Here is a 24,984-nt window from a genome sequence, read left to right on the forward strand (position 1 = left end):
TCGTGTCATCAACAAATTATAGCTCTAATCGGGGTTTGGCAACATGCTGCTTCTCTCAGCCGTTGCCAGGTGGCTGGGTTCTCACGATCGAACACTTGAATCTATGTCTTGCCAGTTTACAGCAGCAATAAAGACCCTTGGCCGAAAAGAGAGCTGAACGCGACTGGTTAGTGGTGCAACTGCTCATGATGACAATGCCATCATGTTGACGACTTGAGACTGCTTCCAAGAGCGAGCAGTTCTGCAGGAACGGACTGCTGAGACGAAATTGCAGCCAGTCCGGACTGAGTTACCGCCTCGCCGACATGCGTACGGCTGATGCTGTAGCCGATGCACGTTGGTTCAATCGAGACAAGTTTGATGGTGTTTTGGGGCGATGGCTTGCCGAGCCATCGATGCGTGGACCCAAGTCTTTGGTCCCGCGATCACGCCGCCAGACTGGCCCATCACAGGCATCGGAGGCTCGCTCGGAGGTTTGAAAGAAGGGAAGGGGTCCCCATGGCTCCTCTATCGCCGATGGGGCCATGCATGAAACAAAGTTCCTCGCCGTTGGCGCTCTGTCCGAACGCATCGAGATGGAGTGACAGTTGCCGTGCCTGGCAATCTCCAGCTTGGCAGGCTCCGGCAGCGTCAGCGGTGATGCCATGATTCGATGAGGCCGCGCAGTGGGGAAGAATATCGGTCTGATGAGATGGATTTTCAGACCCGGGACAGCTCATTCTTCCCTCGAAACTGTCTCGATCCATAGTTGGCCTAGCATGGATGTCTCTGCTTTCATCCTTGCACCAGCACGATACAGGCCCTGTCTGGGCTGTCCAGGGAGGCTGATGAACTGGCAGACACGGACAAGACATGCCGGGATATCGATGACGGTTGCAAACCAGATTCGGCCAGTAATGGATGGACCCTGATTGACAAGGAGTCCGCCTCTCACCCAAATCGACCATGTTTTGAGTTTGGACCCTGGCGTGTGGCAACAGGGATGTGCCGTCATGAGATGGATGGGTGGATGATCGACTTTGAGGTCCCGTGACACGACACTTTGAGGACAACTTACGTGAGGTGGGCATTAATACCGGGATACTTTAGGCATAAAGTGTCTCAAGACCTGTGTCTATTATTTACTCAGTAGATATTTAAGCCGTTTAACCAGAATTTAAACAAAGAATGGGAAATGAAAATATCCATAGAACTCCCCTCGCATTCTTTCAATCCAGATTCGATTTGAATTTTTCCGAATCGTGTTGCTGTGGCATGCCAAGTTCCAGTTCTGGATGTTATCGCCTCCTCGCCGTTAGATCCCGTGACACGACTCTCGGCCGCGTTCACTTTACACGTGCGAGCTGCCGTGTCGCGTCGCACCCTTCTCTGGCGCATTCTCTGCGGGACAAGCACCAAGCAGGACAAAGAAAGCCCACGATGCTGACTCTCTGCAACACCGTCCCATAATCGACCTCTTCCCATTCGCAATCGCCATGTCCCGCAGACTCCTCAATCGCTCCGGCGTCTCCTCGTCCTCGACCGCGACCACGACTACGGCCTTGCCCGAATACCAGCCGCCCTCTTGCCCCCTCTCCGACGCTGCACGCCGCGATCTGAACGACCTGTCCCACGCCCGCACCACCGTCGTCTATCAGCAGCAGCTCGGTGACTCCGTTGGCCTTCTTAGTTCCAGCATTGGCGACCTGCATGAACAGCTGAGGGAGCAGCGCGATAGACTTGAGTCCCTACGCGCGAAAAGACAGGAGAAGGGCAATGAGAAGACGCCCGATGAGGAGCGCCTCGAGACCCATGTTGCCGATCTCGAAGCGCGGGTCAATGCCTTGACCGACTCATTTGAGGAAGCCATCCGTGTTGTGATCGATTACAAAGCCGAGTTGGAAGATGAAGGCCTCATCATCACCGATTTGTATAACGCTGCCGCTGCCGATGTAGCGCAATCCCAACGCCGTCCCCGTCGGGGTGATGATGCAGAATCTGCCGAGGAGGCAGACGACGATGTCGATAGCAAAGACCTCGCCGCCCCGAGCATCCTGGAGCGCTTCAAGGACATGCGTGCCAAGAAGAAGGCCGATTACACAGCCATGGACATGCACCAGCGGTACGCCCTGAACAACGACTACGCCGGCTTCAAGAAGCTCTGGCACGACGCCATGGCCGGCGAGGACGGACCACCGCTCCCAGACGCCTCACGTTGGTTCCGCCCCGATGGCCGACCTGTGATGCGCGCGACGACCCCTGGCGCAGCGGATGACGATGACGATGATGACATTGCTGTAGCCCGCGAGGTTCTCAGCATAAACTGCCCGCTCACGCTACAGCCAATGAAACAGCCTTACAGCAACCGCAAGTGCAAGCATACCTTTGAGAAGGCTGCTCTGCTCGACTACTTGCCACTGCGAGGTGACGCTCAATGCCCACAGACGGGTTGCTCTGAGGTTTGTTTACTTCTCATCCAGCTCACTCTTGTAGGCCTTGCTAATCTTGAAACAGCGTTTCTCACGGTCACGATTCGACCACGACTTTTACCTTGACCAAGCCATGGTGCGCCGTATCAAGCGCGCCCGCCAGGCCCAGGAGCAGCACGATATGGACGAAGATGATGATGAGGGCGAAGAGGACGAGGATGTTGTGGTTAGAGGCCACCAGCCAGTCCCAGGAAGAGTGCCAAAGAAGGAGAGGGTGTAAAAATCGTTGTATGGTCTTGGATGTGGGATAGAGGGAAAGAATATGGTGGCGTCATGGGGTAAATGACTTTTGCGATATGAAGACACGATGAAATGATACCCGCAGCAGACTTGCACGCAGAGGAAGAGCAAGCTGCTGCATTACAGATCAAGCATGGGCGAGGCTCAGGGCCAATTATTCTGGACACAATGTGAGAGCAAGCAGACCTGACTCGTATGTAGGACCAAACCTTGACAAGTCACCATACACACTACGGCCTTGAGACTAAGACATGAGGTTAATATCAGAGATATGAGACATAAATCCGAGTTGAATGACATAAGCGTACATAGGTATCCTACACAAGGCCCATTGAGTTAACATGACACCCGGTTGAGAGACGCAGGAGCGGGGAATACGCTGGGAGTGCAAAGACGGAGGGGGAAGAATGAGGGCGTCCTCTGATTTGTCTCATCCTTCTCTTTTGACTGCCACTGTTTTCTGGACGCCAGAACAAACCCCGGTCTATGCCATGCCAAATACCCCATGGAATCAAGAAACAGATATAGCAAAATACATGTCAAGAGATGAACCAAGCCGTTTCGTCAACCGTCAAGCAAGACTGCCGTCACCTGCCGCGTTACTAGGTACGCAAAAAGATATGGCGGTATACAATCCGCCCTGCCTCGCTCCAAAACCACAACCGCAACTTCAACCCTCTCAGCTGCCGTTGGCCTCGGACCCGTTGGTCTCGAGCTTGCCCTCAGTCTTCTCGACGTAGGCAACCAGGTCGGCGATAGTGCACACCTTGAGCCCCCACTTCCGGGCAAAGGCGATGCAGGCTTCTCCCCTCAGCATGCCGTGGTTGTGACGGACTGCCTGACCAGGCGCCTCATCACCATCGTCAACCATCTCGCAGATGGCGGCAGCCTGGACCTTGCCGGCGAGGCGGCAGAACTCGGTGGCGGCCTCAGTGTGACCTGGGCGCTGACGAACGCCACCGGGACGGGATCGGAGGGGGAGGATGTGACCCGGGCGGCGGAAGCTCTCTGGGCGGGCGGCGGGGTCGGCGAGTGTCCTGCAGGCGAGGGCGCGGTCGCGGGCGCTGATGCCAGTGGACACGGAGGGGTCGGCCGAGTCGACGGAGATGGTGTAGGCGGTTCCACGAGGGTCCTGGTTGTTGGGGACCATCTGTGGGAGGTCGAGGGCGGTGGTGAGGGCTGGTGAGAGAGGTGCGCAGACGTAGCCAGAGGAGTGACGGATGAGGAATCCCATCTTCTCGGTCGTGACGTCTTGAGCGGCGATGATCAGGTCTGCCTCGTTTTCACGCGAGGGGTCGTCGAGGACGACGAGGAACTCGCCATTTCCTATGCGCAGACACGTTAGAGAGGGATTATAAAGTTAGGAATAGAGTGTCGCATACGGAAAGCCTCGATTGAGTCAGGAATCGAGTCGAATTGGTTCAGGTCGATTGTCGCAGGCATGATGAAGGATGTGAGAGGGTTACGGTGGTAGATGGAGGAGGAATTGGGCGCGGAGGTGTATGAATTGGCGATCAAGGGCTGAGCGACGCGTGACTCTTCGACCTCGGCTTGAAGGAGTAGCAGTAAATGCGACTAGCAATGCGACGCTTTGCGATGGCAAGTACACGAGGAGAGCGGGCTCGGTTCCGGAGGCGGAGACGGAGGCGGCGGGGAACTTTTTTTCCTACTGAGGGGAGGGGTTCGGCCCGTGATCTAGAAGACAACAACGAAAGCGGTGGAAGGAGGATGAATTGAGAAAGAGGAACAACTGTACGATCAAGTGATTAAAAGAAAGGAAAATTTTATAAAAAGACAGGCTTTAGCGGCGCCCTCACACATAATAACGGACGACGTGCTTCCACCTCGCATGATTCAGACCCTCTCTTTCACTCTCTCCCCCTCCTCCGCTCTCCGGCTTTCACCTGCTCGGTGCCGCGCGGTGAATTCCCGGCTCTCACACTGTAAAAACCCCGGCTTACCCGGACTGAGCCTAGGCCGGGGGAGGACAAGACGGTTCCATCTGCTTCGCTCACATGCCTGGGATGGCAATTGGTTAGGTTGTCTTGCCCGGTTTGGGGTAAACACTCGGGCTCCCTGGCTCTAGCGGCCGTTTTGGTTTCCCCGTCGCGCGGTTATTATGTAAGCCAGCTGGAAAACGCAGTTGGGGTCAGGAATTGCGAAAGCATCAGTCAGCGAAGGGATATCCGAAGGGAAAAAAAGAGCGTCAATTGCGGCAGTAGTGGGACCGATGACGGAAAGAGAGCCGAGTTGTTTAATTGTATCTTGTCACTGGATAATCGATTGATTTCCCGTCTCAAGACCCCACTGCTGGTCTTTTTTTCTCCGGAGGACGGCTTTGTCATCCTCTGATACCTCGCACCACAGACGTCTTGGGCTGGTTGCATCACCAACCACACAAATCCTCCTTCTTCTCTAACCACCAACCATGCCGGCTCCGTCCCGGCCGGCGGGTGCCCTGCTCCGAAGTCTGGCCCGATCGGGTCGACGGCCAGTGTTATCATCGGCCATCCCACCACCCTCCCTCCGCATCATCGGCACCTCCGTCGCAGCTCCACGATGGAGCTCTACAACCTCCCCCAACAACTCCTCCTCGAACTTCTCCTCCGTGAACCCTGATGAGGTTTCACACTTCAACGCCCTCGCCGCGGACTGGTGGGATCCTCATGGCTCCTCGCGGCTCCTCCATCTCATGAACCCTCTCCGTCACGACTTTATCCGCGCCTGTCACAGCGCCCAGGCCGATGCTCCCGCGACGACCGATCTTACCTTTCTCGATATCGGCTGTGGCGGCGGCATCTTTGCCGAGAGCGCCGCACGGTTGCCGACGACCCGGCGCGTCACTGCCATCGACCCTACCCCCGAAGTGCTGGCCGTAGCCCGAGCCCACGCCCGCAGGGACCCAGGGTTGCGCAACAAGCTCGAGTATCGCCAGACATCGATTGAGAACCTACCCGTGCCCGCGACACCCGAGGAGGCCTATGATGTGGTCTCCCTGTTCGAGGTGATCGAACACGTCGATGCGCCGGCCGCATTCCTGGAAAAGGTGCGGCCATTCGTCAAGCCGGGAGGCTGGCTTGTCATGAGCACTATCGCGCGAACATGGATGAGCTGGTTCACGACCAACTTCATAGCCGAGGACGTGCTGGGGATCGTGCCCAAGGGGACGCACGACTGGAACAAGTACCTCAACGAGGAGGAGCTGCGGCACTTCCTCGCGAACCAGGGATGGAGTCATCCCATGGTGCAGGGCGTCGTGTACGTGCCAGGCCTGGGCTGGAAGGAGGTGAAGGGCAGCGAGAAGGTGGGCAACTACTTTTTCGCGGTGCGCAAGACGGGAGAGCCATGATGGAATATGTGATATAACTGTATAATCTACCTTTGGTGTAACGGAAAAGGCGCATAGATGAGGCTGTACTCTAGTATTTAAAAAACAGTTACCAAGTTCTTGCTGTAGACACTACCAATGCCATATCTGAAACGGTCAACAGGCCAAATGTATAATTGGCTCCGTCGTATTCACTCACGAACCAAGCTTTGGTAAGGGAGACATCACGTCATGGGATCACAATCCCAGTGATCCCTGTTTCGGTTGGTAAGATGTGAGATGCTTCTTCTTACCTCTAGGCAGTCATGATGAGATTGCAGGCTCTCTCTCAAGAGATTACTCGGGGTGCAGCATGGTCGGGTCATATAGACTTCCCTTCCGCCCTTGCTTACTGCAACCGTCGTCAAACATCCGTTGCCACGCACGGCGACGGGCCGACCCCTGCTGGAAACATGTGCCGTTGGAGATTTGCATCCATTGCAGCTAACGATCAGCCGCACGTGCAAGGGGTGAGGAATTGGCATGTGGCGAAGAAGTGTCTTGAGTATTCTATCCAAAGAGAGCCGAAAGAAGAAGCCAAGAAAGAAGTAAGAATCCTTTTATAAACCATTCTAACCATATATATCGACACCGATCATTCCACTTGACCCGTCCAAGCTTCACCGTTGCTTGACCATGGACAGAGCTTCGTTCGTGTGAGCCTGCCTTACGAGGGGGACCCAGCTCCCCACATGACCAGCCACTCCGCTGTCTCTAGGCGCCGATCCCCACTGTAACCCCAGCGCCCAACGCCCGAAAATCCCCCTAGAGGGAGGCGATGCAAGGCACAAACGATGGACGACAGCCAGTGAGGGGGTGGGTGTCGGCTTGCGCGTACTGTAGCTTCCATCCTTCGATCCATTGTTGGCAGAGCCTCGTTTCTCCCTTCATGCACCATCCGACAAGGCTTTCTTCCTTTCTTTCTTTTTACGTACCGTTATCCCTTCTTTTTCATCTCGTTTTTTGCATTTCTGCTTTCCCTTCGCTTTACCCCGTGTCTCGGGAGCTGTCTGTCTCAGTCGCTCGTGTCTCGTCCCGGGCTTTTCATGTCTCGCTACAGCATTGTTTTGCCCTGTGATGCGTCGTCGTCAGTTTGCTTACTAGCCTGTTGTTGAATGACGACGACTCCTACCATAGAATCTCTCACCACCAGACACACTCGACCGCCTCCGGCCAGACGTTGGCCGCCCGCCGTTATGGCGCCTCCTCTCATCTTGTCCCTCTCTCTGCATCTGCGGCTTTTGCTCCTAATTCCGCTCCTCGCATTCCATACATCGGCGCAATTCCTGCCTCGCTCCGATGCCGAGGCGCGCAACCTCACCGTCGTCCGTTCACCTGCAAACCGCAATGTCACAGTATCTTATAAAGTCCCCGAAGGCGCATGCGCAACCGCTTTCGATTCGCAAAAACAGTACACGGGTTGGGTTTCGGTTCCCGGTGACTACCCAACCAATCTATTCTTTTGGTTTGTTGAGGCCCGCGAGCGAACCGAGAGTCTCACCATCTGGCTCAATGGCGGACCTGGGTCCAGCTCCATGTATGGATTCTTCACTGGCAATGGACCCTGCGAGGTTGTCGAGAAGGGTTTGGATGACTACGACACTGTTGCTCGCGAATGGGGCTGGGACCGCGCTTCCAACATGCTCTTCATTGATCAGGTGTGTCCGGCTTGGGCTGGTATCGACTTACAATACTGACCAGCAACCATTCTAGCCTAACCAAGTAGGCTTCTCTTACGATTCTCCCACCAGAGGCACCGCCAACTTTGCCCGGGGCACAGTCGACGTGCCTCCTGTGCCCAATCCCAATTATCCTGAATGGGTCTTCCGCAATGGTACCTTTAGCTCTGGTGACAGGGAACACACCGCCAACACGACCCAGACGGCTGCCATGGCTGTATGGCATATGGTCCAGGGATTCTTGACTACCTTTCCGCAGTATCAGCCTTCCTCGCGCGGTCGAAACAGTTCTCTCGGCATCAACCTCTTTGCTGAGAGCTACGGCGGTCGTTATGGTCCCATCTTCGCCGAGACCTTCCAGGAGCAAAACGTCCGACGCCAGAATGGAGAGCTGCCAAGCAATTCAACCATCGATGTCCATCTTAAGTCACTAGGCATTGTCAACGGCTGTGTCGACATGGAAACCCAAGTGCCCTTTTACCCCATCTTTGCCAGCGAGAACTCGTACAATTACAAGGCCATGTCTCCGACCGATACCAGTTACTATCTCGACAAGTATTCTTCCGAGGGCGGCTGTCGCGACCTCCTCCACCAATGTGGCGCTGCCGTTAGTTTAGGCGATCCCGAAGGTGAGGGCGACGAAGATGCCGTCAACCAGGTGTGCTCCAAGGCTAGGGACGAGTGCCTCGACATCCAAAACGCCTACTTCAGCTCAGATCGAGGCGCTTACGACCTGGCTGCCCCCTACGCGGACCCATTCCCGCCAATGACGTTCCAGGAGTACCTCAACCAGGCTGAAGTGCACCGTGCCATAGGGTCGCCTGTCAACTACACCATGTCCAATACCAACGTATTTTACGAGTTTGCCGAGACGGGAGACATTGCTCGCGATGGCAATATCCCGCGCCTTGCCGCTCTCCTGAACCAGGGTGTGCGGATCGGCCTCATGTACGGTGACAGGGACTACATCTGCAACTGGATGGGTGGCGAAGCCGTGTCCAAGAACATCGCCCAGGAAGCAGGCAATGCGTACAGCACCGGTTTCCCTGAGGCCGGCTATGCGCCCATCATTGTCAACGAGTCATACATCGGTGGTGTTGTTCGTCAATTTGGCAACCTATCCTTCAGCCGCATCTACCAAGCTGGGCACGCGGTGCCAGCCTATCAGCCGGAAACGGCGTTTCAGGTGTTTGCCCGAATTATAATGGGAACGTCGGTGTCGACGGGTAAGGACATTGACGCCGCGTCGTACAACACGTCGGGTGACGCAAACGCTACGCACACGGATACTCTGCCCAAGCAGATGAAGCCAACGTGCTACATCCGCGACTACGGTGGCACCTGTGACGAGGACGCGCAGCAGCTGGCCATCGATAACGACGGTGTCGTCATCAACGGTGTGCTGTACTCGTCTTCTGGGGACTGGCCTCTCAATGCCAAGACCACCACGGAAGCCAGGACAACCACGGTAACGGCTACGCCCACGAGCGACTTGACGGGTGTGTACACGGCCACTGAGACACCCGACGCTGGAGCTTGGAACGCGCCCAGGCCTGGGATGGTGGTGGCCTTTGCTGGAATGGCTGGTTTTGGAGCCATGATGGTGTAATTTCTACTGGTTGGATAAAATATAGGCGTTGGGTTGTTTTAGGCAAGGGACATTGCTCACGGCAGCGTGTTTCGGGGGCTTTCCCTGGCTGGTATCATGATCCCGGTACCTACATGTATATAAACCTAATGATTCGAAAACGATACCATATATGACAACAGCTCGCTGGCGTTCATTGTTGCTGTGTAGGGGGCCTCAATTCCCAGCCCACATGTTGGGCCTCGTTGTCAGACAGACCCGCAGGTTCCATGAAATCATCGAGCCTGGCTCGCTGAAAAGGCCTAGCCAGCCATGCCTCCTCATCCGTGGGTTGTCATCCAGCTGCATCCTCAGTGGACCGCGGATCTTTGTGTTGTAAGGGATCTGGTTGAGAAGCTCTAGTTATGCTACAGCCTGCCTTGGCCAAATCACAGCTCTGCCGCGCCATGGCGTCTGCATGCCCACCTGAAGAGTTGAGATTGGGTATAGTCTTGTTTATCATCAAACGCCCCCCCCTCCCGTCTCACCCATTGGTATCCATTGGTTCAGCTAGTGTTGCTAGGGAGCGAAGAGGCAACACATGGTACAGTTCATGCACCAGTCAGCTTTGATACAACCATGTAAGCGCTGTTCTCTCTATTACCTGGTATTGCCCCTATCGTAGATGATTCACCACCGCGTTAGAATTGAGGAATCCTTTGCTCCCCGGCTCGGCTAGAATGCCTCGCTTGTAACCCTTCAAGCCGTTCACAAAATGTCCGGCTCTCGTCGTTGATACTGTACCAAGTTGCCTGATAACTCAACTGTCGAGCCACATAAACCAGGCCTGGGGGGTCTCATATCGCTGTCAGGCTGGGGGATTGAGCATTGAGGGTGGTTGAGATACCCTCGAGAACATTGGGCGCCGTCTTCTAGCGTCCAAGTGACATTATTCATGGGCGAATATATCGGTATCCAAGGTTCAGGGGGTGTCCAGTTCAAATACCCAGGGCTCATTGACATGAAAGGCAACGCCGTGAAGCCGCCCAACATGTCAAGGAGGCCCTTTCCAACGATCATGTCCCAACCCCCGGGCAGCAACTTTGTGCTCGCCAGATTTGTCGACACGGGAGACATTTCGGGCGACGCCCGCAATTGGATGGCTGCACACGACCTGGGCTCTACCAAACCGAGGTGAGTAGAATATATAGAGTGCGAGAAATCTAGCGGCATCGGGATCAGCATTATCCCTAGCCGGCGTACTGTGTCCTCGCTGACCAAGGAGTGTCCCAAGGACAGGTCAAATTTCACTTGGACGTATTGCCAGCAGCCCTCTTGGTCGAGGATCTGAAAGTTGGATAGTTGACTGTAATTGTGATGATAGCCATGCCGGGTCCACTCTGCCACGGGATGCTCGCCACTGGTCGAGAAAGCAGATGTCGAATACTCCTCTATCCGATTCATGTGAAGAGGGCTAGAGGATATTAGACCTCGCCGAGTGTCAAAGTCCTCAGAGGCCGGCGGCGTGTGGTTCCTCCTCAGTCTGCGGGTCCCAGAAGTATCCTCCTTCTCGGTGCATTTATCACCAACAAAAGCCTTGACGTATCTGTCGAGTGACAAGGCGGCGGACGACTCCTGACTAACAGAAGACGATACGGATCGCCATGCTTCCGAGCGGCGTGAGCGATATTTCCTGAAGGGTATAAAGTCGAGCTCCAGCTGTTGCACAAGAGCCTCCCTCATGAGTGAGCGTGGGGGAGGTTTTCCGGCCTGGGGGTTTCGCCGTCGACGCTTCATGAGTTCTTTGATATTGTATATCTACATTGAATCAGTCTCTCATGGTGAAGTTTGTTTTCTCTTGCTTTCTAGGTGAGGTTCATGTTGAGGAGGGTGAAAGTGAGGCTGTCGAGTAACAGAAACAAGCACATTATGCCTCAGAAACTGGTAAGACGTACAATACAGAAGAGATTGATTCGCATCAGGGGTTGAAAACCTGTCAAGGGATTGACGACGGGCACGGGCGGGTTCCAGCTCATTCGGCCTGGATCCAATTGTATCGAGTCTAAAGTGCTTCGCTACCTAGGTAGGCAGCCTTCAACACGTCAGAACAAAAACTGACCCTTGAGCTTGGAGATGACAATTCCAGAAGGACGACTTACCTTGACTGAATATGGGTTCAATGCTAGAATAGAATGATGCGTTCGTATGCTGCACATTCCAAGTTTATCCACGTCTCGGGGGCACAATTACAAAAAGGCCCTCGAGCCCTGACACTGCACTGACACAACTGGGATGGATATGATCCAATAGCAGCCGCGAGCTGTTCCCAATACCATGATTGGTTAATAAAATCCGCTCTGATTGGTCAATCACCTTGTGTCGAGTTGATCGATCGATAGGTGGAAAGAAAAAAAGAGGTTATTTTGGCGGGTATCGCCACCCAAACCAGCGTCCGTATTTCTTTCCATCAGATTTCGAGGCCATTAATCCCTGTACTCACACATGCAGCCACACGGGGACTGTGCCAGACCCAGACAGACTTCCCAAGTTTGTACCCCCAGCCAATGAACGGCCATGGTACACGCCCGGGCTGTTCTGGGGTCTCTCTGAAATGCAGCTTTGCGAGAGAGGTGTAATCTTCGAGACAAGGCCGGGACCGGACAGTGGCCGGGCCTGGTTAAGTAGGTGCAGCTGCCCCCCCCCCCAACCGCCGTGGTTTGCGCCATTTGTAATTTCCATTTCTCCCTATTCACATATGTCAAGACGGGGGTGCTCAACAGCCTCCAAGTGGCGTGGGCCAGCTGTGTAAGTCGTGTCGTATATAGTTCTCAAAGACCAGCCCAACATCAGGACTCGAACATCAAGACAGACCGGCCAGACACATTCTACACATAAACAATGGCCCCCCAACCCTCTTTTCCCCCTTACGAGGTCTCCCTAGTCTCCATCAAGTCCCCGAATCACATCCTCACCTCCGACCCCAGCGGTACCGAGCCGTCCTACCACTCCCAAAACCCTAGAGTACTACACCTCACCAACAGCGGCGAGTCGAGCTTCATCGGCCTCGAATACCTCCAGAAACTCCACGCCGCACAATTCGGCTCCGACAAGGCCCTGCCGGAAATAGACGCCAGCACAGAGGTGCAGCTCCGCTCCCGATTCGTCGGTGTCGACGAGGCCCAAGTGACGACCCATCGCGTCCTATACGCGCCACAATACGACATTATATTCATCAGGCATGACTGGGAGCGACCGGTACAGCAATGCTGGGCGAGGCTGAACTCGGAACCCAAGTCAGGACACAAGTCAAAGAGGCCGAGCCAAAAGAAGCCTCGCAAACAACATCAAGCCACGCAGCGGAGAAGACGGGCGCGGACACTCAAGCAATGCAATACCATGTAGAGAGCCTGGAGCTGAATACGGGAGGCTGTCAGATATATCCTTAATCGAATTGACTTTTCTTTATCACCATGTTGCATGTAATCACGGCTTTGTTATAGGCGTAGTCAGGAAAGGGGTCGGTTCATACCTACGGAAATATTTAACCGGGTATACATCATTAAAATGTTAAATCGTTTGCTAATCTCCCCATCATCTTTGTTTCGGTTCATCTTTATCCCACATCGAACAAGGCCATAGTCATTCCCTCTCACATCCATCTCAAGTGCTATTCTCGGTGGGCAGTCTAACCAACTATATATACAAATCACTTGATCCTCCCCCAAGTCAGGGCGAAGTTCCGGGTACCACTTCCGTGTCAGGTGGCCACACCATTTGTCCCATCTGCAATAATGCCAACGGGAATATGCAGGTCAGTTGGCGTCAGATCCAGTGAGTTGCAACAACGGATACCAGGGGGTGGTGTCGTACTGCACCGTGCAACCAACCTCTTCTTCTTCTCGTAAGATCGTCCCTGTGGGTATTCTATTGCGGTACCGATCTGACAGGCCGGGTGGGCTCCAACGGTTCCTTGTATCGGGGTGACTTATGACGTGCCGAACACTGCCCAAACCATCTCGCACCACTCAACTACGTATGCGTCCGCGGTCAACACGTTGTATACAGTGCTATCAATGTACTCTGGCAGCATATATGTTCTAATTACAATATTTAATGGTATACTACATCAGTTACAAACGAGTCGGATGACCGGGAAACGTCGTGGTGGCATGCGTGCTTACATGGGTGCTTGATCATCCGGCCTGCCGAGAAGGGTGCGCTATGCCTTCACCTGCAGGCAATATAGCAGAATCGTCCGGTCTCGTATATGTACTGTAAATGTTTACTCATCGGGGACAACGTTGCTCTACACCACCTTCAAATGTGTAAGAAGAGAGTCAGACCCCGAGGGGCGACTGTACCATCTTGAAGCTGTCTATTGCAAATACGTACACCTATATCTCACGCCGCGCGTTAACAGAGGCAAAAGATACGGTCCAGGCAAAACTGCAGGTGCAAAAACATCACTCATCCTCTGCTGTGTCGTCTTACACAAGGCTGGTTGGCGCATAGCCTCTTGATTCGTTATTTTCAAGGCTTTGAATCCACACACATTGTCATCATGGCAAACACCTGAGGTTCAACTTGTAATTGATTGGCTCATGAGACAGAAATGCTAACAACATAAGTCTGATGCGTACGCGCACAACACGCGAACGCGTCGAGCTTCGTAAGCCTCCATTCCTCCATCATGACTCTACCAGTGTCAGACACTGACCCCCAAAACTCCGCCCGGTCATTATGATGCCTTCAGTAAGCGAAGCCTGACGAGGCTATGAATAAAAAGTAATGGGGTACATCGAAACACCTGACAATCATGAGATGACTCTCTCACCCTCTCCAACTAGGCAGGCACCCATACATTGTCAACTGGTCGGCCTCAATCAACCTGAAAATCCGATTTGCTGCCTCTCGGGCCATCACTCTGTTGAACCGCCCTTTAGGCCATAAAGTCGTCCTCGATGCTACCTCGCCCACTGGGTTGGTTGAGGTTCAGCCTTGCGGCCCCATCCACAATATCTGCAGTGTCCTGTGCTCCCGGCGCAGATGTACCCGAACGAACCTGGACCTTGACCTCTCCCTGAATACCATCGACCCTTATTGTTGACACCGTGGTACCTCCAGGTGGGGGTCTCAGATTGGGTGGTGGTGAAAGATTGACAAGCTCACGGAAAAAGTTGTTTGCGGCCTCACATCCATCCAACAGCCACTTCAGGCAGATGGTCACTCGCTCCTTAGCGAAGGGGTTGTGGTCGTCATAGGCGCAGCAGTTCAGCAACGGCACTATTCCGTTGTACTTGACCATCTGCATCTGCACGTCAGGGTTGCCGGGGCTGCTCTGTCCAGGAGGCGGCTGCAGGAGTGTGGCGATGATGGTGAAGATCTGGCCCTTGATTCCAGACCAGGGAAACTTGTGGGCTGGTTCTTGCAAGGGTGGCGGTGGTGGCGACGGGGGAAGGCCATCATCTGCGGTAGAGTATGGACGTTCCACCATGGGGTTGTTGCCAGTCTCATTCCGGGGTGAGCGCTTTGGAAGTTCGATCAGAGGCTTCTTGGGTACTCCAGCCTCGAGTCCACTCAAGATGGTGATGAGATCGTAAACAGCCTCCCACTCGATCAGCTTCGCCCGTGTATCCATCATCTCGGCAACTGTGGTGAGGAAATCGAGATACTGGGCGAGACCGTCCTTGGCGCGCTCCATATCCCAGCTGTCCACGGGGAAATCGGACGGGTCACAATTCTCTTCCCGAATCTGAGCTTGGAGATGCATGAGCGCTGCGCACTCGGGGACAATACGGCTCCGGAAGAAGCTGAAGAAGAAATGCACCAGCTTGATATCGCGAGCATTGTCCTTTGACTCTTGAGAAGAAGGATTGTTGACTCGGGCTCTGAACATGTGGTTGACAAGTCGCAACAAGACAGTCTGTGCAGGCGAGATGATGTCCTTCGAGATGCGCAGAGAGTTCCACGCATAAGGAATCAAGGCGCTGTGATGAAGTGCCTCCACGATCTGGGTCGTCACCTGGAAAATAAGTGACTGCTCATCCTTCTCCCACACGGCGATAAAGACTAGCATCTCCCGCAAAAGACTCTTGCCGCAATCGAGCGCCAGGAACATGCGGCATCGAGTCTTTTGCAAGTTTTTCACCCGCCCTGGTAAGTCCTGAACCAGCATTGTCCAGAATACAGGACTTGACGATCATGTGCAAAGCCTCGATTTGCTTTGGATCCAGGATATTTGGTACTTCAGTCAACAAGCCCGTCAGCGGCCCCTCTCCGTAAGATTCGTCGTCGTCGGCATCTTCATCGTCCATCATGTCTTCAACATAGTCATGAGCATACTCGTGATCATGGTGGTGGTGATGATGGTGATGGCCATGGTCACATTCGCACTCGCACTCGTGGTCATCGTGGTCATGATCGTGTTCGTGGTCGTGATCATGGTCGTGCTCGTGCTCGTGGTCATGGTCGTGATCATGCTCATGATCGTGCTCGTGCTCGCAATGATGGCAATGCTCATGATCAGAAAGCTCTTCTTCCTCCTCCACAACTCCAGGCGGTGGAGAATGGTCTGTTCCGCAAGAGTGAGCATATCGGTGAACCAGGTTGTTGCGGCAATGCTCCGTACGTGTCTGGGCAAGCTCCACAGAGGGCATTCCAGCCACCCAGTCCTCGTAGTTGGGGTCCCGAGCATTAAGCCACCATGTGTCGATCTCTCGAGAGACGCGGCCATACGCGCGGTCTTGCTCGAACTTGTCCGACTCATCTGGCTTCCAAATCGGGTTGATCTTCTCCTCGGGGTTGGTCATATCAGCCGGAACATCCACAGAACCATCAGGGAGCCAGTTCCAAGCCAAGGGCCGGATAGGAGCGAGGTTCCCAGGAGGCTTGTCCGCGTGATTCTCGGCGTAATCCTTCAGAAGCTTCCTCGCAGTGTCGCACATCTTGGAGTTACGATCGAGCCAATGCTGAACCTGACGCTTTGCAACATCTGGACGGAACCCTGAGCCATCACCCAGGGCTTCCTCGGGGCCAGAGAGCGCACCGTCGTCGTCAAAGAGGACGTCGAACCAGAAAGACATCTTGTTTCTATCATGCTTGGCTGTCCAGTTGTGCGCCTGTTGTAGTGAGGTTACAAGCAGCTTCTTGTCTAAGGCGAGTCAGTTTAAAGTCACCTAGATGAGTAACTCAAAGGCCAAACTCACAAAGTTCTGTGACATCAGTCAACTTGAGCCTCTGGTTCTCGTCGATAATCTCGCCGTCATATCCCTTGCTAGTAACGTTGACGCAGAGGATGATTGTCTGGTAAACCATCTGGTCGAAATGCACCGCCGCGCAAATATCTTGGGGCACCTCGGGCTCGGCATTGACGAGGAGGTTGCGGGCAATGTGCATGAGCTTGATGAGGATCCCGAGGTCCTCCTTGATGGACGCGTGGTGGTTGACGATGCAGGCCGTACTCTCCTGCGGCGTGACGCCCTTTTCTGGGTCGTTGAGGCTCGATAGAGGTCCCACAGATCGAGTCGTGAGGCTTGGGATGGCAGCGGCGAAAATTCTCGTGAGCCAGATCCAGATCGCCACATTCCTTGAGATTGCCTCACTACAGGCTACCATCAGTGATGAAGCTCTTGGTGGGTGCGAGTTACTTACCGAGCCTTCCGGAGCGTATGTGTCTTTTCCAGCGTCTTTGAGATCATCGAGCTCACTTTTGCTGATGTTTGAGGTCCCATCGGGGGTGACTGAGTGTAGTGGCCCTCAAGGCAGATGAGAGCGGCCGAGAAGCATCGCTCCTCGATGGTCTCGCCGGTGCCATCTTCTTGAGCCTCTACTGGCAAGCTAACATAATCGGGTAGGCGTGTCATGGCGTCCTTTTATGTCTTCAATATGAGGACGGCTGATATAAAGTGTGTTGCTGGTAGTTCACCGGATGTTGTGGTGACATAAAATTCGGCGGGGCGCGGAAAATTTTGGCCGGCTTGGTCAGCACCTGAGGAGAACGATGAGGTAGCCGTGGTAGCCTGTAATTCACAATATGCGATTGCCACTTTCCAATATTATTGCTCTTGACTAAAAACAAACAGAATGATGGCGTCGGCAATCAGTTATTACTGAGGGACCTGTATGATTTTCTTCTACTTGCTGAGATATACGTTGATGACCTGGGCTGGGGATGGGATTAACCTACACAGATTCATACAACCGGCACTACCGGGGCATCGACCTCAAGCAGTTCACCAAAGCAACAGAGGGCTTGCAAGCATCCCGTCAGGAGTAAATATATATTCTCACAGGAGTACGGAGTGAAATATATGGATAGGGAGGTTAGCAGGCAATGTCAAGATCGAAATATACTCACAAGTTAGAAAGAAATTCAGAGTCCCCATGCGATGATATCATAACCTCAAAACCTACCCTGAAGTGTCCTCGCAATCTCCCCAAACCTTGTCCTCGTTGAACTCGAAACATGTAGGAACATTTCCTATTGGTCCCTGGAAGGAACTGAACGTGAGAAACCTTATTCCGTCCTATCGATACTGTCGTGAGAGCGATGTCCCTTTCAAGGCCGATAATGTCCAACGTGCCGAGCCAATGAAAGAGCCATGTGAGGCCCACGACCCCTCCATGGAGCACGCAAGCTTGGGACGTTATCCATGGTGGGGTAAAGGTTCTCGTCAGCGTCGGGCACGAGAAATATCTGTGTCCCCCTCCAAGCGACGACGACAACTTCTTTCCTCCTCATCGACGCCGCTCTCCTCTCCCTGACCTCGCCCCCTCAGCCTAGCTCCGAGCCCGCTCCTCGATTACAGCCGCCAAGATGGGTGACCTCCCCACGACCTTTGACAGTGCGTCCATCAGCCAGCTCCTTCACTGGATCTTCACCGAATTGGCCGAAGCGCAAACTGACACGTTCTCTCAGAGCCCGTCCATATTGCCGTCATTGGCGGCACTGGTCTTGGCCAGCTCGAGGGCTTCGAGCCCATCGCCGCCCTCAACCCCATCACACCGTGGGGTGCTCCCGCGTCGCCTATCCAAATCCTCTCCCACAAGGGCGTTAACGTAGCCTTCCTCGCCCGCCACGGCATCCACCACCAGTTTGCCCCCCACGAAGTCCCCAACCGAGCCAATATCGCTGCCCTGCGGCATATCGGTGTCCGATGCGTCATCGCCTTCTCCGCCGTCGGTTCGCTGCAAGAGGAGATCAAGCCCATGGACTTTGTCGTTCCGGACCAGGTCATCGACCGCACGAAGGGTGTCCGCCCCTTCACCTTCTTCGAGGGCGGTGTCGTTGGACACGTCGGCTTCGCCGATCCCTTTGATGCGGGCCTTGCCAAGGTGGTCAAGACGTGCGCTGAGCATATGGAGGGAGACGGCGTTGTCTTGCACGAGAAGGGCACGGTCATCGTCATGGGTAAGCAAGACATAGATCCCTGCCGAGAAATCTGGTCATGATCTGACGAGTAACATAGAGGGACCTCAATTCTCAACCCGCGCCGAGTCGCACATGTATCGATCGTGGGGTGGATCGGTTATCAACATGTCAACCCTTCCCGAGGCGAAGCTCGCCCGCGAGGCTGAGATGGCCTATCAGGTGATTGCCATGGCCACTGACTATGACTGCTGGCACTCATTCGAGGATGTCAACGTCGAGATGGTTGGAAAGTACATGAAGGCCAACAGCAAGAACGCCAAGCGCCTTGTGGGAGCTGTCCTGGACCGTCTTGCCGACCTCGACAACAGTGACTTGGTCCTGGCCAAGCACTGGCAGGGTGCGTCCCAGGGCGCCGTCAAGTTTATGACCAAGCCCGAAGGCCGGGACCCCGAGGCGATGAAGCGTGTCGAGTACCTCTTCCCTGGCTTCTGGGAGGAGTAAAGAAGGAGCTGGGATTGGCTAGAGTTGAAGAAACGCCAGACTTCTGGCGTTGATGATCGGGCGTTCTGGGTTCAGCGGCAGAGAAAACATGGATGTCTGGCATGACTTGACGTGAAACCACCTACCTCAACTGTGGTGGCGGCTGGGAATAAGATTATAGAGGAGACCCTTGTGCATAGACGTGGAGGACTCTCGGGATCCAAGGCCGGACTTTTGTTTCTGAAATGCTGCATACGAGCAGCCCGAATGCGCCTGCGACGCCGTCTTGAGCACGATCCAGGGAAGACAAAGGTGTCGAATGACCCCTGGTCCTTGACAAGGGGGGGTCCTCTTCTCACTGGGGCCAACCTCCAGATGGGACCGAAATAAAAAGTCTTTCAGGCGCTTCAGTGTCTGCTGCGAACCCTTGACGTCTTCTTTCCTCCTCTTGTTCTCTCAGAGCCTGCATCTGCCAACCGACGTGGCTTTTAATGCGGCTCTCGAGTTGGCAATGGCAAGGCCCACTGCGGCGCATGCATTGTGTCTCTGTTCCATGTGTTTGCGACGGGGTATCGACGACGAGGAGCGAGCAACTTGGAGAGTAAACACTGGACGCACCTTGCAAGGGGACCAAGCAATATGGCGTGAGAGGAATGAACAGCATGAACCAAGGTTCTGCAGATATGGCGCTGACTGGGGTTCCCTCGGGTTCCTGGAGCGTTAGTGAACCTCGACTCGGCAACGGCCCGTCCTGGAGGCTTGTGTTTGCCGGGGTCCTTGACTAATTGCGCTTGGCATTTCTTGCAGCTCACATTAGTGTCGTGGGGAAGTGAGGGCAGGATTGCAACGACATCCATGACGCCCTCCGGCTATCATGGACCTTCGATTTCTCATCACCGTGCCCACACCCACAGCCAACAGCGGGATTCCCCTTCAAGGAAAAATGTCGATGCACCTCTCATGTTTGTCTCGGTTGGTTGACAGATCGTGTGTCGAGAAACGCCACCACTTGCACAACATCGTTTGACTATGGGGGACATAACCAGAGGGGCATCTGCCGCGCCTATGAGGTCTGGAACCTCTTGCTCCCTCACACCTCACGCCCTCCTTGCTGCTGCGTGCCCTCTGCACGCAGGCGCCGCTCGCGGGGGCTGAATCGACAATAACTTATCTCGGCCGGGTCCACGGCCCAAATCCTGCAGCATCAGGTGTCAGGCCTGCTCCGACTCCGCGGTCCGTCCAGAATTGCTTGTTGTCTCCCGTTGTTTTCTCTTTGAAGCAAACCAGGCACGCCCCAACAGCTGGGGATTGTCGTACAGACAAGAGTGGATTGATGACATTGCCGAAGACCATGTCCAGGTTGAGGGCCTCGGAGTTGAACATGCCCAATGAGACGCTCGGCTGATGACAGGGCCCAGAGCCACGGCAGCTGTTATCGTAGCTCCGTGAAAATCACCGTCATCGATGCAGGAGACATCCGTATTTTGTGTCCGTCTCGTCGGAGGCCCCGTTTTCCCTTCCTTGCCCATGCCTCATCCCACAATCCCCATCAACGGCCTGGGACCAGCGGCCGGCAGTGTCGACGCGCGTAGCTGCAGAAGAGCGGTAAACATTGGGTTGCGGCGCAGCACAAGGTATACATGGCAATGAGAAAATATGCCGGCGGCCTGGGTCCGTCGTCTCCATTCCGGCCCGGAGCGAATCGGTTCCCGAAGACTCGAGAAACTGGCCAGTTGTCGGCCGGGGCGCCTTGGCTGGATTGGGAGACCGAAATGGAACTTCGTCCCGGACGCGGAGCCCAACGCCCACGTCGAGCCAACACCGCCGCCGAAGACCAGACCCTCACTGACTCCGGGACCGAGAGCAGCGCTCGGCCGGGGAGGCGGCGCGGTCTGAGCGACAGACAGCAGCAGAGGGAGCTGAAGAGCGTGAGCACAGTCTCGCTCATGTCTCAATGCCTGGTGTGTCGTTAGTGTTGGTGCAATGGTCAGATCACCTTGTCTGGCGAGTTTGCTTCTCTAGCTTCGCCAGTCTCCAGCCAGCCGAGCGAAAACCCACCAACTGTGGGTTAGGCCTGGCGCCAGGCTGTAGCGACGGCGTCTTATAGTGTCCACAACGTCAACACTAAAAAGTCTTAGCATGCAATGGCGGCCTTCGTACCGTGCGCCTCTTGAATCCGGCGTGAGAGCACGACCCGTGGGCCATGGCTCGAGCTCTTGCTGATTGTCAGCCGACTCCTTGTCTGGTTATAAATCAAAATCTGTTGGATCTATGCCAGCGCACGATGTTGCTGGTTGCGGGTTTGCGAGCTCGAGCGATCGTGAGCGTGAGATGAAACAGGATCCCAGTGGATTGATGCCCATCAAATGGTTGGTTGGTTGTGTCAGATTCGAGTCGCGTGCGCACTGCACAACCTGTGCAGGCTTTGACCTCCAGTGGCCTCCATCTCGGACAGTTCTTGGCCAGAGCGGTCCACAACTGTGCCTTGCTTAACCCGCGTCGTGCATTTGCACTGCCAGGTGCTGTCAATGCTAGGTGCTGCAGGCACAGATGGCCCTTGGACGGGCTCTCTCATCTGCCGGTCTCGCAGTAGAGTGAGCCGGATACGTACATGAGAGCTGCAGTAGACTGCTGTCAACGCCCGGCGTCAAAGCGGCCGGCGAGACTATCACCATGGGTAAGCCCCGATGATCCCTCTGCACGTCCGTCCGTCGACACGCCCTTGCACATTGCAATCCCATCCTGCCGTCTTGGAATAAGATGGTTCGCCGACAGAAGGATCCAAGCATCCTGCCGGAGAAGCAGAGCCTTCCGGCAACCAAGGAGCGAATGGGTAGCACCGCCGAGGATCGTCGGTTGGAACTTTTTAGTGGGCGTTAGCTATCAAACCCACGTGGCGTGTGACGCTCCGGAAAAAGCAATGCAAGGCGAAGACCGCAATGAACGCCCACCAGCCTCTGGTAACCCATGATGCCACTGGGTCGTGCCATCTGTCGTCTCTGACTTGCTGGAGAAACGGCCCTGGGACGAGCGTGCGTGCGAGCATGCGTGCAAGGCTAGTAAGCGATGGCGTCGGGGGTTGCTTGGGTCAGGTATTCTTGAGTACTGATAAGTTTGGTGCACTGTGGTGATGCCGCCATCTCATTTGTCCATCACAATCGACAGAAATGCACCTCTTGGAGCTGGCGAGGTTCTGGGGAGAGCGGCAGGCTGTTCCGTCAAATGAGGAGAGCAAACGTTTCGGTGGTGGCAGAGGGTTTAGCTCAACAGACGTCAAAATGTCTTGGATTACGATGGGCTCTTACCTGAGTCAGCCGCGCTACTGCTGATTGGGCGGTTGCCGTGATTCCAGCTGTCGTGATGAACTGTTCCTGCTGTTTTTGTTTTAGAGTGGATGTTGGTGATGACCAAAACTCTCCAAATGAGCTTGGCTACAACGGCCCAGGCACCAACGTTGACGAGCTCCAGGTAGGACCGCATCTCGCGCTCGGGCATCTCCACGATATTCCCGACAGGGACACCGGACGGCGTGTCCGTTGAATTCCGGCTCGGGATCGAGACTGGCCTGAAGTTGGCGCCTCGTGAGCGATTATTCATCGTCATGTTGACGTTGTTGCTTGTCTCGGTCTGTGCTTGCTTTGTTGAGGCTCTCACCACGGCCGTTTGTCTTTGTTTCTTCTGCCACAGCCGTAATAACAAGGAGTCACAATTCGGACACGTCCGGTACCTGGTCACGGGCTTCCAAAGTTGCTAAGCTGCCGGGGTGTTTTTGCTGTACCCCTGCTGGCCCACCTAGCGCGGCTTCGCTTGGTGGTTGTACTACCGCCCAGGACCTTGTAAGGCGGCCGTGAGGGTAGCTCTTTGACATTGGCAGCACGATTGTCATGTCGAGACTATCGAATGAAAGGCCCTGAAAAGACTCGGAAAGGAGCCGACCAAGCCAGGTGAGGTCAACGTTACCAGTCTGTCGGGAGAGGCAAAAAGGGACCTTTGCCCGGTCGTCCTGCCGGATTCGAAGCCGGGCAGTAAGTAGCCCATGGCACGAGGTAAGGCCAGGTAAGGTGCCGCACCCTCTTGCTCCCCCAGAGCGCAGGGCAGCGACCCCCTATCGCGATCTATCGGACCGCCGTCTGGGGCGCAAGATGGGGCAGCCCAGCTCAGCAAACCCCCCCGCCCCTGGCTTCCACCTCACTGCTGCTAGGCCATCTCGGCCTTCGGGTTGCGGCTTGAAGACTTCTGCTATGTGCGTGCCGGGCGGCATAAATCCCTCTCAAGCGGGTCATGGCCAGCTTGTCAGGCGAGGTGCCGGTACGGTACGGTGCGGTACGTTGCGGCCTGCCAGCTGGGAGTGTCAAGCTGGACGGGCGTGCTTCGGTGCTGGGTGATACAGCCTGATGCTGCTTTTGATGGTAGATAGATGTTGTTGGCTGTCTGTCAATGGCTTTTTGTTTTAGCTCGGTGTGCCCGCACGCGGCCTGTCGATCTCCATCCTCGAACTCACCCGAAATAGGTAGGTGTTCTGGTGGGATGCTCGATAGTGCCATCGTCATTCGTCATGAGGCTGCCGAGCCTTCATTGACGTTCCAAGTCGCAATGGGCCCTGGATGGATGCCAATGGATGGATGGACGGATGGAGCAAGCTACGCTATTGTGCAAGCGCCAACCACATTGGGTCCCAGCTAAACCATGTCGATAATTCGCAGAGTTTGGCTTTCCCCATTGTGTCAAACACCACAAACTAGGGTCTGAAGATGGAGGTGTCTGGATGGAGTTCCCAGGATGGAGGGATGGGTGTCGGCCAGGGTTGTCGTGGAGGGGTGCCAACGGTGGCTGGCGGCCCTTCCACGACGTCACTTGCCAACCCCTGCCCATCCATGGATGGTTGTACAACATTCTGATCATTCATGCTCGGTTTAATTCTTCTGGTGATTCTACTATTACAGATGACCTTGCAGATGTGACAATGGCGCTCTCTGCATCGGCAAAATGAAAAATGAGAGCTGCATGGTATGGATGGATGGATGGATGGATGTAGGTAGGGAGGTATTGTACCCATGGATCATGAGGAAGGAAAAAAAAAGTGCTCGTCATTTCCCACCGCCATCTCATCTCATGGGGAAAAAAGAGCTTCCCAACGTCCAATGCGGGAACAAGGGCACATCCCAGTCACCTCAATTATGTTTTTCAAGGCCATTCGAGCTCACAGGCGCGGTCTCACTTGGAGACATCCATATCTAGAGACCTAGTCCATGTTCACCCGCTGGGAGCGAAATTCTAAATATCTTTAGCACGACGGGAGTTCCCTCGCCTCGCCTTAGTCATGATAATTTTTAGAACAGCTCCATAAAATGACTGCGCGTATGTTTCCTATCGTGTCTAAGCACACATCTTCCACCCAAAAAGCTTCGAATAGCCGCCCATGTTTTCAAGACCACGGACATGTACGTAACAACCTACGAGATGCGATGCTTATCCTTGCCCCATTCTCTCATTTCCGAAACAGGCACCGGAACCCACGACTACTGCAGCTCACCCACGCAGGACAGACAAAAGACATACGGATACATACAAACAAGCAAGATGGTCTTTGACAAGAATGACACTTGAGCCATTGCCTCGACTCACACACCCCTCCTGGTCCATGTAAAACCCTCGGTTCTGCAAATGCAATCTCCATGGACCCCAGCCGAATCGCGACGCAGCAGACCACACCTCCCTCAACTCAACTCATTGCAACCTCCACACCACCAACAACGTCCCTACCTGGTGCTGAGCCGTGCCCATCCCCGTCATGATTTCTCCCACAATACGTA

General features: G+C 54.7%; 11 protein-coding genes across 11 annotated transcripts; 6 read left to right on the plus strand and 5 right to left on the minus strand.

Moving 5' to 3' along the window:
• Nucleotides 1–1,475: 1,475 nt before the first annotated feature.
• Nucleotides 1,476–2,688, plus strand: MRS44_004988 (uncharacterized protein; the record flags this gene model as incomplete). The annotated part of the gene is made up of 2 exons (XM_046268672.2): nt 1,476–2,438; nt 2,494–2,688. The coding sequence occupies 2 exons, from the start codon at nt 1,476–1,478 to the stop codon at nt 2,686–2,688; spliced, it is 1,158 nt and encodes a 385-aa protein (XP_046135853.2).
• Nucleotides 2,689–3,387: 699 nt separating this feature from the next.
• On the minus strand, nt 3,388–4,151 carry MRS44_004989 (uncharacterized protein; the record flags this gene model as incomplete). Its single annotated transcript, XM_046268674.2, has 2 exons — nt 3,388–4,034; nt 4,091–4,151. The coding sequence occupies 2 exons, from the start codon at nt 4,149–4,151 to the stop codon at nt 3,388–3,390; spliced, it is 708 nt and encodes a 235-aa protein (XP_046135852.1).
• Nucleotides 4,152–5,136: 985 nt separating this feature from the next.
• On the plus strand, nt 5,137–6,057 carry MRS44_004990 (uncharacterized protein; the record flags this gene model as incomplete). Its single annotated transcript, XM_046268673.2, has 1 exon — nt 5,137–6,057. The coding sequence occupies one exon, from the start codon at nt 5,137–5,139 to the stop codon at nt 6,055–6,057; it is 921 nt and encodes a 306-aa protein (XP_046135851.2).
• Nucleotides 6,058–7,271: 1,214 nt separating this feature from the next.
• Nucleotides 7,272–9,363, plus strand: MRS44_004991 (uncharacterized protein; the record flags this gene model as incomplete). Its single annotated transcript, XM_046280880.2, has 2 exons — nt 7,272–7,733; nt 7,789–9,363. The coding sequence occupies 2 exons, from the start codon at nt 7,272–7,274 to the stop codon at nt 9,361–9,363; spliced, it is 2,037 nt and encodes a 678-aa protein (XP_046135850.1).
• A 726-nt stretch (nt 9,364–10,089) lies between these two features.
• Nucleotides 10,090–11,118, minus strand: MRS44_004992 (uncharacterized protein; the record flags this gene model as incomplete). The annotated part of the gene is made up of 1 exon (XM_046273602.2): nt 10,090–11,118. One exon carries the CDS (start codon nt 11,116–11,118, stop codon nt 10,090–10,092), a length of 1,029 nt encoding a protein of 342 aa, XP_046135849.2.
• Nucleotides 11,119–12,219: 1,101 nt separating this feature from the next.
• On the plus strand, nt 12,220–12,723 carry MRS44_004993 (uncharacterized protein; the record flags this gene model as incomplete). Its single annotated transcript, XM_046275508.2, has 1 exon — nt 12,220–12,723. One exon carries the CDS (start codon nt 12,220–12,222, stop codon nt 12,721–12,723), a length of 504 nt encoding a protein of 167 aa, XP_046135848.2.
• Nucleotides 12,724–14,260: 1,537 nt separating this feature from the next.
• MRS44_004994 (uncharacterized protein) lies at nt 14,261–17,183 on the minus strand (the record flags this gene model as incomplete). The annotated part of the gene is made up of 4 exons (XM_065622402.1): nt 14,261–15,451; nt 15,519–16,471; nt 16,527–16,921; nt 16,972–17,183. 4 exons carry the CDS (start codon nt 17,181–17,183, stop codon nt 14,261–14,263), a joined length of 2,751 nt encoding a protein of 916 aa, XP_065478474.1.
• Nucleotides 17,184–18,136: 953 nt separating this feature from the next.
• On the plus strand, nt 18,137–19,192 carry MRS44_004995 (uncharacterized protein; the record flags this gene model as incomplete). Its single annotated transcript, XM_046268669.2, has 3 exons — nt 18,137–18,164; nt 18,239–18,730; nt 18,789–19,192. The coding sequence occupies 3 exons, from the start codon at nt 18,137–18,139 to the stop codon at nt 19,190–19,192; spliced, it is 924 nt and encodes a 307-aa protein (XP_046135846.1).
• Nucleotides 19,193–20,703: 1,511 nt separating this feature from the next.
• On the minus strand, nt 20,704–21,376 carry MRS44_004996 (uncharacterized protein; the record flags this gene model as incomplete). The annotated part of the gene is made up of 2 exons (XM_046273601.2): nt 20,704–21,129; nt 21,332–21,376. 2 exons carry the CDS (start codon nt 21,374–21,376, stop codon nt 20,704–20,706), a joined length of 471 nt encoding a protein of 156 aa, XP_046135845.2.
• An 851-nt stretch (nt 21,377–22,227) lies between these two features.
• MRS44_004997 (uncharacterized protein) lies at nt 22,228–22,774 on the minus strand (the record flags this gene model as incomplete). Its single annotated transcript, XM_065622403.1, has 2 exons — nt 22,228–22,268; nt 22,477–22,774. 2 exons carry the CDS (start codon nt 22,772–22,774, stop codon nt 22,228–22,230), a joined length of 339 nt encoding a protein of 112 aa, XP_065478475.1.
• A 539-nt stretch (nt 22,775–23,313) lies between these two features.
• MRS44_004998 (uncharacterized protein) lies at nt 23,314–23,854 on the plus strand (the record flags this gene model as incomplete). The annotated part of the gene is made up of 2 exons (XM_065622404.1): nt 23,314–23,494; nt 23,682–23,854. The coding sequence occupies 2 exons, from the start codon at nt 23,314–23,316 to the stop codon at nt 23,852–23,854; spliced, it is 354 nt and encodes a 117-aa protein (XP_065478476.1).
• Between the last annotated feature and the right edge of the window lie 1,130 nt (nt 23,855–24,984).

The sequence above is a fragment of the Fusarium solani genome (genome assembly GCF_023522795.1).
Source record: "Fusarium solani strain SB1 chromosome Unknown bctg00000002, whole genome shotgun sequence".
Lineage (NCBI taxonomy): Eukaryota > Fungi > Ascomycota > Sordariomycetes > Hypocreales > Nectriaceae > Fusarium > Fusarium solani.